The 16,416-nt window shown below is 38.3% G+C and overlaps 1 protein-coding gene across 1 annotated transcript in view; it reads right to left on the bottom strand.

Moving 5' to 3' along the window:
• The window catches only part of ADGB (androglobin), a 176,251-nt gene extending 171,267 nt beyond the window's left edge, over positions 1–4,984 (bottom strand). The window contains exon 1 of the mRNA XM_029223879.1: positions 4,793–4,984. Within this exon, the coding sequence (XP_029079712.1) occupies positions 4,793–4,866 (74 nt within the window). The 5' untranslated portion in view covers positions 4,867–4,984. The remainder of the gene's footprint in view (positions 1–4,792) is intronic.
• Positions 4,985–16,416: the final 11,432 nt, after the last annotated feature.

The following is a 16,416-nucleotide window of genomic DNA, read 5'->3' as shown; positions in this document are numbered from 1 at the left end:
TCTTATCCTCTAACTCACATAACCATCATTTTAGAAATGTCATGATTTCTCTAATCTAACCCTATGCCAATACATGGTTCCTTCCATTATTTCCAACAAGTTTCTCCCTGACAAATTTGACATTACTGTATATTTCCTAGTTATTTCTATTTGAATCTTAGTTTTTCTCCCCTAGATTACAAATCCCTGGACTTGTACCCTGTTTTGCAATTCCTTATTCTCCCAAGCCAACCAGTGACTTGGGCATGAGAAGCGCTCAGTGAATCATTGGGAAATGAACATAAAGAATTGGCTTTCCTCTAGGGAAGTTTTTGTCACCAGAGATCACCTTTTAAATTGTGAGTACTTATGACCTTAGTTTTTGAGGTTCTCAGAGGTGACCTGGGTAAATCACAAAACTCAGTGTGAACCCTGGGTTGTATCCTGCCCTGCTTCTCCTCTTCCCTCTCTGCCTTTTTCTGTGGAGCTATAAGGACTATACCTAGAGCTACAAAAGGCATCTCCCTTCTCTCTCTCTCTCGCTCTCTCTCGTGCACACACACATTTTTTTCCTTTTTGATTTCTGTTGGTAGAGGAATAGATTATCTATTTTCTATTAACCACTGTTGCATGGTTTCATTGAAGCAGCTCTCTCTTTGACCTGGTATAACCAAGAATTCACTTAATTTAATCCTCAGTAAGATATATATTCTTCTATTTTATGTTGCTTTCATAGTATTAATCATGATTCCACTCTTGTAATAGTCTTGTTTTCAAAGTTTTGTATAGACAAATGTGTTGATCTTTTTTGAGAATTCTATGAAATTTAAATGTACACTTCAGTAAGTATAGATTAACTTGAGCTTTATGAAATATATTTCATTCTGTTTTGAAAAGTGGTCTAACTATATTCAATATCCTGTGATAAATCATAATGAAAAAGAATATGATATAGAATGTATATATATATATATATATACGTATAACTGAATCACTATGCTGTACAGCAGAAAGTAACACAACATTGTAAATCAACTATACTTCAATAAAATACATTTTTTAAAAAGAGGTCTAATGATATTTCATCATCTCTAAGAATCTAGAAGGTTGCATAATTCTTATTAGTTCAAATTATCTGTTTGATCTTGATTTTAATGTGCTATTGGAAGTGGAACAAAACTTTGTGACTATAAACACCAAATTGTATTCCTATCTCAAACTTCCCATTCAAGTTTCAAATATTTTAGCATTTCAAGTGTAAGCATTAACACTTCTAATAACTCTTAATACTTAAATTGCATGCCTTCTCTTCCCTCTTTTAAGTTGTCGATCATCTACACCAAGACTTATATTCAGTACGTCAAAGAAGATCAAATTTTTGTCTTGTTGTCACTACAAATCCTTCCATGGTATCTTTGCAGTACACATTAGTTTTCAAATTGATTAATTTAAATTGGTTTGTAATTTCTAATTATCATTAGGTATTAATAACAAAAGATATAATTTGTGACAGTTGTTACAACAATAAAAAATATTGTTCTCAAAGATGAAATTTTAAAAAGATGACACCCCCAATTAGAACAATAAGTTAAATCTAAGTTTTGAACACTTTACGGTAACAAAATTCTCTCACTTATGGATCTAGTAGAGTTAAAAAAAATGCTGAAAGAATCATGATAGTTTGGAGCTGGAGGAAAAAATAAAGTAGAGAAGGGAGGACAGGGAATGTTGGAATGGCAACAATTTTAAGTAGATGGTCCTTCATTTAAAGAAGAAAAAATTGAATGTCAAAATAAAAAAATGACATATCTAATGTCACAAAAAATGGTGCAAGGGTGAACCCTATATCAGAGATTTCATTCTTGCTGATACAGAGAAATACAGAATACATAAAATAGAAATACCTTAATCTAATGTAAAAACTGTCAGCTCAGTTACCTGGCATACTTATTCTTGGTAATTCAAAGTCATATTTACTCATGAATTTGGTCACAGCTGGACATAGATGGTTCTGCTTTCTCAGTTGAAACATCTCAGTTTTTGAATTTTGCCAACAGTGGATCAAATCAGAAAAGGAGGGAGAACCAGGCTTCAATTAAATTTAGAAGGAATGAAAACCAAGCTAGGTAACTAAACTATGAACTCATTTAATAAACAAATCGTGAGTGGCTATTATGTGCCAGCCACCAGACTAGGCAAAAGCCAGACCTGGTCCTGTACCCAATTTGACACATAAGTTTAGGGAATACAAGAGATATGCTACAGATGGCAGCTGTAGGAGAATAAGGTTTTATGGGACAGCCATTTTCAAGGCTCCGAATACTTTTTCTCTCATTTCCGTACTCAGGACTATGTAGAGTTAGTTGCATTTATTGGATGTATAACCACAAGGTGTGGTAAAATAATGACATATAAAAACTTACTCTAAATGTCCCCAGTATATTTCAAATGACAATTACACTGGAGCCTTGCTAGACTTTGATCCCTGGGCCCCAGGCTAGATGACACCTAAATCTATGACTTAGCCTGATATCTATAATTAGTTCTTCAGTAAAACTTAGAGGATAAACATGATTTACAGTGGACTTCACATTCTATCGTATAATGCTACAGCAGAACCTAATGATTTGATGTTTAATACTCAACAGCTAGTTTCTAGCAAAGCCTAGATACTGTATAACTATTTGCCCTTACTCTTGTATTTTCATAAATATATACATGCACTTTTATTGATATAATTCAATTCAGACATTTTCTGGGAAAAAAAACCTGTTAGAAATAACATCATCTCAAAAAGAAATGGGACGACCCAGTAAGGAAAGGGTTAACATCTTATCAGCAGGGATCTTATCTCTATCACGTGATAAAATCACCACAAATCCAGGCCAGGTACTGTGTTTTATGGTATCTGGTTTGATCAGGTTTTTTTGTTTTGTTTTTTAAATGGGCGTTAACAATCTCATCTCTTTCAGGATATAAACTCTTTAAAATCAAAGCTCCTTAAGAGTTGTGAGCCTTTGATGTACATTAATTATAACGATTACTAAGTTTGCTTTTCTTTTTTTGGTGTATTGCAACCCTGTTATAGTCTTTTATTTCATCACTGTCATTCACTTATTCATTAAATAAACATTTTTGAGTGCCTACTACATATGACCCAAACATGACTAAGGACTCAACAGTGTATAAAATAGAAAAGGAAAAATTCTTGCCTTCATGGAACTTACATTTTATTAAGGTGACATATGCATAAACATAATTTTTAAAGCAAAATATATAGTATGTTAATGAGCAAAGCAATTAATGACAAAACATAAAGCAGCAAAAGAAAAACAGGGAGTTTCTGGTTTTGGCAGGAAAGTGGGGATAGCAATTTTAAACCAGTTGGCCAAAGAAGCTGACGTGAGAAAATGGCATTGAGCTAAATACCTAAAGGAGATGAGGGAGAAAACCATATGGAAATGACTTTCTAGCAGAGGAAATAGCAAAGCAAAGGCCCTGAGGTAGGAACAAGCCTGGGGTGCTCCAGGATGTGAAAAGGAGGACAGTACATGAACAAGGGGGAGGTAAAGTCAGAAAAGGAATAGGGGAAAAGGGGAAAGACCTTGATCCTGTAGGGTCTTGTAGAACTTGGACCTATAAGAATGGAAGCAACTAGAAAATGCTGAAATGACCTGCCCTACACTGGTACGTAGCGGGAGAGCAATTCTGTTAAAAATCACTTACGTAGGTAATATAGTATCTGAAATTTAAGTTACTAATAAAAATGAATGGGTTATCTATCTGCCAGGAAGCTGGAAGCTTGCTTATGAGAGAAAACAGAACTAGGAATAGAGACTCACAGACATAGGAATAAGTGCGGGAGAGGAGTTCAGGGAGGGAAAGAGTTTAAATACTAGGCATCGGTGAACAGAAGTTCAATGTGGGATTCTTGAGGTAAAGAAGGAGATGAAGAATTAGGCCACCGAAATCGAAAAACCCAACTAAATAGCATTTCCTGTCCACCCCTCACAGGCACAGTGGGAAAACACGAATGACCCCACGGAGTTAGGTTTAGCAGCTGGCACTCTCTTATAGCTGGAATACATTTTAGAAATCTATAAGTTCAAATAATAGCCCAAAACCTGTGTTATTAATAACTAGGTATTTTTAGAGGGGGAAAAAAAGTAATAAAGAGGTACATACACAGACACGACAAATACCACCCCAGGTAGAGAGGCATCATGTAGATTCCATGAGCTAAAGTCTGTACACTTCCTTGGAGTAAACATTAGTAACATGAATTACATATTTATATAGTTTTAACTTTTAAAAACCATTTTATGTCTGATATAATCTGACTAAAAGTCTTTAGTTGTTGGACTGGGGCAGATACAAACTAGGCAATCATCACTGAGGTGAAAGTTCTCTCTGTCTCTGTCTCTTTCTGCTAATACTGAGGCCATGCAGATGTGGTCCTGACTTTGAGCCTCGCCTCTTTGGCAAGGAAGCAGCAGCCTTTCCAAGTGCCTGGGTGGACTCTGAAGGAGAGGAGGGGCAGGAAGGGGTGGGAGGTTCATGGATGGCAGCCAGAGTGCAGCTGCCGAGCTGCTGAAATAGGGAAACCTGGGAGGAGGTGGATCGAGGCAGGCATGGAGGAAGAATGAGTGCAAGAATCTCCCGAGTCTGGGTTACCACAGAAGGGAAAGAAGCTGCCAAGAGGCCATCTAAACTCGTGTCCTGGTATGGTTTGCTAGAGTGAAGCAGCGCCAGGACGAGTGGAAAGGCCAAGGGGTCAGGCCAGGGGTGGGATGGGCAGGCAGAGGTCCCTTACTCTTTAGATTTATCCGATCCGTGCGCCGAGTTGATAGGATGCACCTCTTTCTTTCTGGTTTGTTTGGTGGTCATGGCAGAGGCGGACCCAGGCAGCGGCTGAGCTCTGAGCTAGGAGCCGGCTCTGCGACCCTGGCTCCGCGTCTGCGGTTGCCAGGAGACGGCCGTGAGCTTCCTGCAGCCGTGGGGCAGGTGCTGGCAGGGCTTTAGCAGGGGAGGCTCTCGGGGAGGTGGCTTTAGGTCGCAGTGGGGATGCGAGCTCGGGCGCTCCACAGGGGGGTGGTAACCTAGGGGTTGAGTGTCCGGGGAGGAAGGCTCCCCTGGCATGGATTTGTCCGTAGGATTGATGGGCAGTTCTGATAAACTGGAGTTTTTCTATCAGGTTGACTCTGCCAGGCTTTGCCCTTCGGAACCGTGGACATATATCGACTCTCTTTTGGATTTGAATACGTGTACTATGCAAGTCCCCTTTCCCCAGGTCTTCTCTCTGCTGAACGAGTTCCTTTAGTAATAATTAAAGAGACTATTATAGACACAGTAATTTGCCAATGGCTTGAAAATCGCGGGTTCAGTAGTGAATACGGTGGGTGCAGGGGGATCCCTTTAGCGAAGGCAAGACCATGACACCCTCAGTCGCATAAGTTTCGCTAATCATGATGTCTGTGTTTAAATAAGTTGTGGGTTTGGGTTGTTCACATGAAAGAATAAATCCAGGTCGTGGAATGGAGCGGCCCTTGATAAACTCACTTAAGAAGGCACTGGAGCCAGATGACACGAATCCAAGCAAAACAAGACCCATTAAGCCTCTAGCTTAATGGTCAGCCAATCCTGATGGTATCTATAAGTTATCTTGCCTTGGGCAAGTCCTTCCTTTTGAGCCTCAGTTTACTCATTTGTAAACAGGAGATGCTAATAGCTAACACAATTCTATCTTGAGGATAAATAAGATGTATGTAAAATATTTAGAACATAATGAAAGCACAGAAAGTAGGGGCCTCTATTTCAAAATGACTTTGAGGAGCAGGCAGATAACATGAATGAATGAAGCTGAGAAACGCTTAGACTGGGAAAAATTTTAAGTGCATTAAAATAAAACCAAATATTGCTCCGGCCCAATACAACCTCACTTCAGAGAGATTTAACTGTGCACAGGCCTGAGGTTTAGAACCCCTATCACCAGGTGGTCTCTTGCATTAGCCTAGAGATAATTAATCATCTTTAAATACAGACATTCCCTCTGTTCTTGGAACTGTTCAGTGGCCCAACTCTACAAGGGAGAAGCAGCTTCCTGCAAAGCAAGTCTTTCAACTGCTCTGAGGAATGAATGCCTAGACCACTCTGCTCAGCGTAGCTTTTCCTTTGTCAGACTATCCCAATCTTATTATTGGGTGTTACATAGATGACAATCAGATAGCAACTTCTCTGTATTCTATATGCAAGATAAATAACTTCTAAATCAGCAGGGTTAATGCTATGACTGAAGAAATGCCCTACAAATAGCTGTATGTGTGAAGAAAGTGAAGACACCTTGAGAACTCTGCCTCATTTATCCCAGGATTGAGATTTCCAGAGAGCTCTCCTGAATGAAAGTAAAGGATCAAACTTCAAGAAAATATTATTTAATACTAAGTCTAATCAGAGTCATCAATGCAATGCCATAAGCATTGCATATACAAAGACTATTGGGTAAAAATAGCACAATTTTAAGCAACCAACCCATGGACAGGTGAGTTTCCTCTTGAACAAGGGCCATCCCCGAAGCCATAGTTAATGGTTGAAAGGTGCCAAGGCCATTAGAGAAGAAATGTCTTGGAAATCAGGTGATCTACAGCCCACACGTATTTTACAGACAAAGAGAAGAGAAACGCCTTGCCAAAAGTTGCTTGGCTACTTAGTGGTAGAGTTTGGACAAGAGGCATTAAAAACAGAAGCACAGGTTTCAACCAGACATATTACTGCTCCACTCAGAGACTGTTTTCTTATCTGTTAAATTAGGATAAAAATAAATTAAGGGAGTTGGTATCAGGATATAATGAGATAATAAAAATTTGTTTTTAAAGTATGAAGTGCTTATTAATTCCTCATCCAGTGTTTTTCTCCATTATTACATTATGCATGCAGCATGCAGAAATGGAATTTCTCTTTTTTTCTGAAGCCAAACTCTGGTCACGATTCTAAGAGGCAAATATATTCCTCTATAAACCATAAGATGGCATTTGTATGTGCCAGTGCAAAAAGGAAAATAGGCCCTATATCTATCTTTTTTTAAATCCATATTCTTATGTGCAGGTGGTAATTATGGTCAATGTCATTTTGAAATGTTAATAATAGCTGTGATTTATTGAGTTCCTATGACATGCCAGGCTTAGGGAGGGCTGCTAGCTCCTTAGAGCACAGGCTTTAGAGACAGACCTGAAAATTAAATACTGACTCTTATTGAGTAACCCTGGGTAAGTCATTTAAACTCTCTGAATTCCATTTTCTTCATCTGCGAAAAGGAAAGAATACTACTGCTTACCTGAAATGTTGTGTTTGGAACATTATCAGCACTCAAACAACGATAGCTAATACTTTCCTTATTTCACAGGTAAAAAAACTGAAGCGCAGCGGGGTAAAGGGACTTGTCTGACACGGGGCCAGTGGCACAGCAAGAGTAGCCTGCCTCCACGGCCTTTGCCTCTGCAATCCTCCAGACTAACCATCCAGGCTGTAATCTTACAGAGATGCTCCTGAGCACAGCAAATTCAGATGATTGCCCTGCCACTCAGCTTAGGGATGTCCAAGTTCTCTTGCTGTTTAACCACTTTCAAAGGCTGAGAAACAGCGCTTGTATTTCATTAGCGCTACACAGAGTGGAGCCTTTCTTTACTCTGTACTTAACGTTTTGAGGAAGAGTTATGACTTCAGACAACAGTAACCCCGGCTCCATAGGGAAGTGGTGAGAATACTTACTTCCTCATGCCAGCAGAAACAGAATCGCCAGGGGCTCTCTCTTTGGACTGCATGGGGAAGTGAGTTTTGGTAACCACTTCTCTACCGACCTTGGGAGCCCTAGATGACTGGAGTTGAGTAGAGGGGCAGTGTTTCGGATTCTTAAAGCCATAGCTCTGGGCAGCTTTAGACACTTGGTCCCACAGCCTCAGGAAATTACACGGATGGTGCTGCCCAGCCCCCTTTTTGCAATTAGGTCAATTATGAAGTTGCCTACTTTTAACCAAATAAATGAGGAAGCGTAACTTCTGCCTGCTCTGCTTATGGTTCAGGTTAACTGCCTTTACAAGTTCCGTCTTTCAATTGCCACTTTTCATTAGAAATTAATATCCTTCTCCTTTATTTTCCACAGAGCTTTATTTGTTCATTTTTTAAAATTCTGATAATGTTCCACCTTATTTTTATCATTACTTAGACCCTGGACCTTCTCATTTACTAAACTGTAAGGGCACTTAAAGCAGGACCTGTTCTACTTTTCTTCACCAAATTCACATCAACCTTTGCAAACCTCCTCAACATCTTGTAATCAGAACTGACATTTATTGAGCACTTACTACCTGCTTGGCACTACTAAACGCTTTTTCTGTAATAACTCACTTAATCCCCATAAACACCCTAGGGATGTGCTATGATTACAATCGCTCTTTTTTAAATAAGAAAACAGAGGTTAAATTAAATTAGTAAGTATCAGGCAGCATTCAGGCCCATGTGGTCTGGTGGCAGATCCACACTCTTTATAACCACATTATTCTGCTTCTGACTGCCTCAGTGGTGGCAACCCTGTCCGGGGTTATAATTAGCCCATTTTGTAGAGAAGGAACATGAGCTTTAAAAAGCATAGCACCTTGCCCAAAGTCCAAAGCACAGAGGGGGTAGAGCCAGAATGTAAGTGTCAGCCATCTGGCTTCAGAGTGCACACTTATTTTATTTTATGATTTTTATTTTATTTATTGTGGTAAGAACACTTAATACAGGACCTACCCTTCTAATACATTTTTAAGAGCACAATATAGTGTTGGTAATTGTAAGCACAACGTTGTACGGCAGATCTCGAGAGCTTATTCATCTTGCATCACTGAAACTTTCTACCTGTGTACGCTCTCGAGTTCTATGCTACATTGCCTCCTTCAAACAGAAGGAGTACAGAAAAATGTTTACTATCGGTCCTAGAAAAATTTATTATAAATTGCAACTTAGATTCAGTTTTGTCCCTTAATGTTCAGTCTCTTCAGAGCCCTCTAGTTATGGAGGATTTGGATCCGGCAGATATGAAACCTCCCTGTCCCTGCCAGAGAAAGCCTCGTTATGCTGGGCAGACCTTAACTTACAGTCTTAATTGTCTTTGAAAGGAAATTCTGAAGAGAGGTGCGTAAAAAGTGGGATAATAAGGAAAAGATATTTTCCTGATACTAGCTGAAAAATACTTTCCATTTCGATAAGCTGTTTAAATAAGAAACAAGTTTGCCTGACTGTAATAAAACACTTCATCAGGATGCAAACTGATGTGCATTTGTGTAAGGTTGCAGTCACCTCGGCACTGGACGTGGTGGTACTCAGCCTGGACAGAGATACTCACTTCCCTACCAGAGAAAGCTCCTCACTCAGCGCAAGGTTATGTCTTCTCCCTGAGAGCTTCCTGCACCTCAGTGGTGTATGTGTAAGGAAAGGGATATAATTGGGACAACTCTGAAAGATCCTTTTGCCTTTTGAGCTCCCTCATTATTGGCAGAGACCTCTTTCACAACAGCATTGCAGTTTAACCTCTGCTGCCCAGTCCCTCTTGCCTTAGCCTCTTAGAGATACTACTGAGAACGCTCACTAATAAACATCGTGTACACAAATCTCAGAGTGTGAGAGTCTGTTTCCTGGGAACTAGCCTAGAACAGTTAATAGCAGGTTTGACTGCAGGAAGCAGACTCTAAAATGAGACTTGGTAAGCCTTCAGCTTCCAAACAAAATGAAATAACAGGGAATGAATTTACCTTCTCACGCGCAATAGCTGATAAAATGAATAAAATACATGAAGACACTGGCTTTCAGGCAATGAAATCAGTGATCCCAGAGATGAAAAACAAACAAAGGTGAGCTTTTCAGAAATAAACTCACACACTTACGGACAGAGGAGGCAAAAATATACAATGGAGAAAAGACAGTCTCTTCAATAAGAGGTGTTGGGAAAACTGGACAGCTACATGTAAAAGAATGAAATTAGGACATTCTCTAACACCATATACAAAAATAAACTCAAAATGTATAAAGACCTAAATGTAAGAGTGGAAACCATAAAATTTCTAGAGGAAAACATAGGCAGAACACTCTTTGACATAAATCATAGCAATATTTTTTTGGATGTTTATTCTACAGCAAAGGAAATAAAAGCAAAAATAAACAAATGGGACCTAATTAAACTTAAAAGCTTTTGCACAGCAAAGGAAACCATCAACAAAATGAAAAGACAACCTACTGAATGGCAGAAAATACTTGAAAATGACATGATCAATAAGGGGTTAATATCCAAAATATATAAACAGCTCACAAAACTCAATATCAAAAAACAAACAACCCAATTAAATATGAATAGGGAATTCCCTGGTGGTCCAGTGGTTAGGATTCCACGCTTTCACTGCTGAAGGTGCAGTTTCGATCCCTGGTTGGGGAACTAAGATCCTGCAAGCCATGTGATGCGGCAATATAAATAAAATAAAATAAAACAAAATAGACATTTTCTAAAGAGGACATGCAGATGGCCAGCAGGCACCTGAAAAGATGCTCAACATTGCTAGTCATCAGGGAAATGCAAATCAAAATCACAATGAGATATCACCTCACACCTGTCAGAATGGCTACAATCAAAAAGAACAGAAATAACATGTGTTGGTGACGATGTGGAGAAAAGGGAACCCTCCTACACTGTTGGTGGGAATGTAAATTGGTGCAGCCACTGTGGAAAACAGTATGGAATGTTCTCAAAAAACTAAAAATAGAACTACCATATAACCCAGCAATTCCACTCCTGGGTATATATCTGAAAAAAACAAAAACATTAATTCAAAAAGATACATGCACTCCAATGTTCATAGCAGCATTATTTACAATTGCCAAGATATGGAAACAACCTAAGTGTCCATCAACAGATGAATGGATAAAGAATATGTAGTGTGTGTGTGTGTGTATACACACACACACACACACACACACACTGGAATACTATTCAGCCATAAAAAGGATGAAATTTTGCCATTTGTAGCAACATGAATGGACTTGGAGTGTATTATGCTACATGAGATAAGTCAGTCAGAGAAAGAAAGATACTCTGATATCACTCATATGTGGAATCTAAAATATACAACAAATTAGTGAATATAACTAAAAAGAAACAGACTCACAGATATAGAGAACAAATTAGTGGTTACCAGTAGGGAGAGGGAAGTGGGGAGGGGCAATATAGAGGTAGAGGATTAACAGGTACAAACTACTATGTATAAAATAAGCTACATGGATATATTGTGCAACACAGGGAATATAGCCAATATTTTATAATAGCTATAAATGGAGTATAAACTTTAAAAATTGTGAATCATTATATTGCATACCTGTAATTTATATAATATTGTAAATAAACTATACTTCAATTAAACAAACAAAAAAAAATGATGGACTTTATCATTGTCTCAGCCTACTATGAGGGCTTGACACAGGGCAAGTGAGCCCAGGCAAAGCCTGATGGTGTCCCCGGTTTAGGGAAATGGAAGTGGAATCCAGGGGCGCTAGGAAGCTGAAGTTCTCAGAGCAGAGTATGTGGAGGAGAGAGAAGCACAAAGAGGAGATACTCAGAGGGTAGGCCCTCAGTGTCTGTCAGAGCACTGATCTGCACAAGCACAGGTGGTAATGCCCTGAGGCCATGGAAAGAACCACGTGAAAGGGTTAGAAGGGGCATAAGCTCACATGGGGCCTGTTCTCACCAGCATGACTGGAAAAACCTCAGAATTCACAGGAGACAGAATATGGAGTTTTGCCCCGTCTGTGGTGGTGAAAATTTCACCCTAAACAAAACTCCTCATTGCTCCCATCTAACGAAACTTAAAAGCAGGACTTGAAGTGATCAAACTGTTTCCAAGTAGGTTAACAGCTTCCCTGAACAAATTTAAGAATATCTATAGGAGTACAAAAATAACTAGTACCCAACAGGTACAATTCAAAAAGACTGGTATCCAATAAAACTTACCAAGCATAAAAAATAGAAGCAGGAAAATATGTCCCATTAAAAGGAGAAAAGAAATGAACCAATTGAAAATGACTCAGAATAAAACATGGATGACAGAATTAGCAGACAGGATGTTAAAATAGCTGTTATCACAGCATGACATATGTTCAAGAAGCTGGAAGAAAGATTAAATATGTTAAGTTCCTCTTAAGAACACCTAAAACTACACATATGATGTCTATGTCGAAAAGATACACTGGATGGGATGAATGGCAGATTAGGCATTGCAGAAGAACAGATTAGTTAATTTGAAGACACAGCAACAGAGACAATCCAACGTGAAACACAGAGGAAAAAAACAAAACAGAACAGGACATCAGGGAGCTGTGGAACAACTTTAAATAGACTAATACACATGCAGCTGGAGTCCCTGAATAAATGGGCAAGGAGGACAGGCCTGGGGGTTAGGAGAAGATCCAGAAGAAAATAGATGCAAAAATAATGATTGAAATTTTTCCAAATTTTGTTAAAGCTATAAATCTCAGAAATTCAATAAACCCTAACCAAGCGCTAAAAACATGGAGACATCTACACCCAGGGACATCATAACAAAATTGATTAAAATCACGGTTTAAAGGAAGATCTTGAAAGGGAACTTCACGGCTGACCAACAGGTATTGAGAAGCCCATTGCTGGCGAGAGGTGGAGCACACTGGCAGCCCTGATGTAGAACTGAAGTGCAACTGCTCAACACTGACCCGTGGTAAACTAGGACAGGATATTAGCAGAAGAGAATGCACAAACAGGTGTATCTCAGGCCTATGGGAGGGTCCCGAAAAAGTAATTAGAAAGACTGAGAAACTGGATGGCTATTGCCACCTTAAGAATATTAAATATAGTTATAATAACTGTTTTAATGACATTATCTATTAAATTTGTCATCTATGTCATATCTAGGATGATTTCAGTTGATTTAATTTTGTTTTTCCTCCTAATGGGATATATTTATTCTTTTATTTGCTATGTTTCTTATCAGCACAAGACATTGTGAATTTTTCCTTGTCTTATGCTGGATCATACACTTTGGGTAATAATGATTTGTCTCTTTTGTAACTTGAAACTAATTGTGTTTATTTGGAGGTTTAGTTTACCTGGAGGTCTCATTTTCTGCATTGGGTATTTCTAAATAGATGAATAAGATTTGGTTTCTGCCCCTGAAGAGCTCATAATCTTGTGGGGCAAACAAAAACTAGCACTGATATTTATAAGACAATACAATGAATTCTATAGAAAACATGTGAATCAAGCACTAAGGCAGCCCTGAGTAAGGTTATCCAAGGGGATGTCCTCAGCATGTTTTATTGGAAACAAGTATCTAGCTGAGGTGATGGGGGTGGAATGACAATTCAGATCTGGATCATGGAGCAGCCCCTGGTGACAAACTACAGTAAGAAGTTCTGGATAGTGGGAGATGGCACTTTGAGGGGCCTAAGAAGAGTGAAAGATTAGGATAAACTTCCCCATTTTATCACTTGTGTGAAGAAATGCCACCACATTAATGTAAAATATTCTGTATAGACAACTGGATTAAGAAGATGTGACATATATATATATATATATATATATATATATATATATATATATAAAACTCATCCATGAAAAACAATGAAATTCTGCCATTTGCAGCAATGAGGATGAAACTTATTTCACTTATGCTTAGTGAAATAAGTCAGAGAAAGACAAATACTGTATGATATCATTTATATGTGGAATCTAAAAAATAATATGAATGAATGTATATGCAAAACAGAAACAGACTCACAGATATAGAAATCAAACTTGTGGTTACCAAAGGGGAGAGGGAAGGGAGAAGGGACAAATTAGAGGTATGAGATTAACAGATACAAACTACTATGTATGAAATAGATAAGCAACAAGGATACATTGTATAGCACAGGGAATTATAGCTATTATCTTGCAATAATTTATAATGGAGTATAATCTGCAAAAATAGCGATCACTATGCTGATCACTATGCTGTACACCTGAAGCTAATGTAATATTGTAAATCAACTATACTTTAATAAAAATAAAATATTCTGTATAAACAGCATTACGTGAGTTTATAGACATGTAGACTTGGGCTCCGACTTAGCTCCATCACATGCTAGAGGTATGATGTTTGGCAAGCTATTTAGACTCTGAAGTCATTTTACTTATCTGAACAATGGTTATAAACTGATTGTTGTCAAGATTGGTTGAGATGCATATGCTTTGAAAAACAAAAACAAAGCAAAACAAAACTAAGTATGGTCCTTCTCCTAAGAAGCAGCACTATTTGTCTACATAAAAGTTCTAAAAAGACTTGGCAAAAGCTGCAGTTGCGAAGAAGAGACTAACAGAATTTTGTGTTATGATGATTTATAAGGGCTTTAAATAATTTTAAAAACATTTTGGAGGGTAATAATTTTGTATAATAATGAAGTATAATTTTTAAACATGAGAATTAAAAAGAAAATAGTAAGGCTTCATGATTATAATAAGGTATATTATTCTCCCCCCAAAACCTTTACCTTATAAACCTGGTTAAGATAGTTACAAGCCATTCTCTCTTTTGACTTAATTGCTAGTAATTCTACACATCCATGAAGCTTGTTGAATTTTCCACACATATATACCTCACATATATCTTACACATGCTATTTATACAAAAAAAGTTAGCACATATAAATATATTCCAGTGCTTAAAAATGTAGACCTTAAAGTTCATTGGAAGTGAAATGCAGGGGAAAAGTTCAAAATGGACTCTTATTTAAATGTTTTGATTTTGGAATTATGAAAGTGTAAAAACAAGTTTAAAAAATCTCTAGTCCCATCTTCCAGAAGTAACCACTGATAATTTTTTGATGTGTAGAGCCTTCTCATCATTTACACAACTATTTTATATAATTGAGGTTATGTTATTTAACTTTTGTTCACTTAGCTATGCTGCCAGTACTTCCCATGTCATTTAGTGATTTTCTACGTGATGATTTTTAATAGCTGTGTAGTAAGGCATCATATGAATATACGTAACCATTGTCCTACTGTTGAACTTTTAGGTAATTTCCTATATTTATTCAATGTGAATAACAGGCTGATAAAATACAGTGCATTATAGATGAACAGGAATGGGGAACTGGAGGCTTGGACTCTGAGGCCACCTCTGAGTGCTTCCCGATAAGTCATTTCACCTCCCTGAGTTCCAGTTTCCTCACTTAGAAAATTGTAGGCTGAACTAGATGAAGTTCCAGATCCTCTTCTGTGCTAACATAGACATCAGCACTTCCAGGATTAATGAACACTTTGGTGGGGAAGGTCTTGAGTAGGGTGCTGCACTGGAGAACTCTAAACAGCTAGAAGGTAGTGTAAGGTCTACACTTTCTGGGTTGTTTGCAGAGCTAAAACAGCAAAAGTGATCAGTGCACTGGAAAAAGTGGGAAAGCATCAAAACACCTTTGATTCTGCCACCCCTTTCCTCTCCTCTGAGAGCTAAGAAGGATTGACATCAACCTTGCCGTCCCCCTAGACTTCAAGCGTGTGTTGCTCAACTGGAGGATGATGCTTACAAGTGTGACTGGGCATTTTACACTCTTTGCATTTGTGCATATTCTCAGCTTCATAAACAAGTTAAAAAAAATTTGTTTTTTAATTTAAGTATGATCCCATAATAAGATCCCATATGCTGCATGGCATATGGAATCTTAGTTCCCTAACCAGGGGTCAAACCCACTTTCCCTGCAGTGAAAGTGCAGAGTCTTAACCACCAGACCACCAGGGAAGTGGTTAATGCACATTAATTTAAAGCTAACTCATTTAAAGTAAGTTAGCTTTACTGAAACAATGCTGTATACCTCATGAACTTACATTCTAGGAGACGGGGAGAGAAAACAAACAGACACAAAATATATCATGTTGTTCCAGTATGTCAAGTGGGGCTAACTACTAAGCAGAAAAAAGGAAGTAGGGTAATAGAAATAGGAAATGTGTGAACTAGGGAGGAAGTTGCTATATTATATTGAGGGCACAGGAATGACCACTCTGGTAATGTGACATTTGAGGAGAGACCTAAAGTGTATAAGACATCAGGCCATGCAGACCTCTGAGGGGAGGCGTATTCTAAGCAAGGTCAATAGCAAGTAATTTTTTGAGGTGGGAGGTTATGTGGTGCGTTCTCTGCCTCTGTGACTAGAACAAATAGAACAAGAAGAAAAGTAGAGAAGATGAAGTCAGAGAGGCATCAGGGTGGCAGATCCTACTGGCTCCTATTAGGAACATGGCATTTATTCTGAGTCAGGTGGAAGCAATTAGAGGATTTGGGGCAGAGAAGTGACATAATCTGGTTTAGGCTTTAAAATGATCTTTCAGGGTGCTTTATTGAAAATACACAT

Source organism: Monodon monoceros, unplaced genomic scaffold (genome assembly GCF_005190385.1).
Source record: "Monodon monoceros isolate NGI ecotype Baffin Bay Population unplaced genomic scaffold, NGI_Narwhal_1 Super_Scaffold_15, whole genome shotgun sequence".
In the NCBI taxonomy this organism is placed as follows: domain Eukaryota; kingdom Metazoa; phylum Chordata; class Mammalia; order Artiodactyla; family Monodontidae; genus Monodon; species Monodon monoceros.
This window is presented reverse-complemented; position numbering and strand designations above follow the sequence as displayed.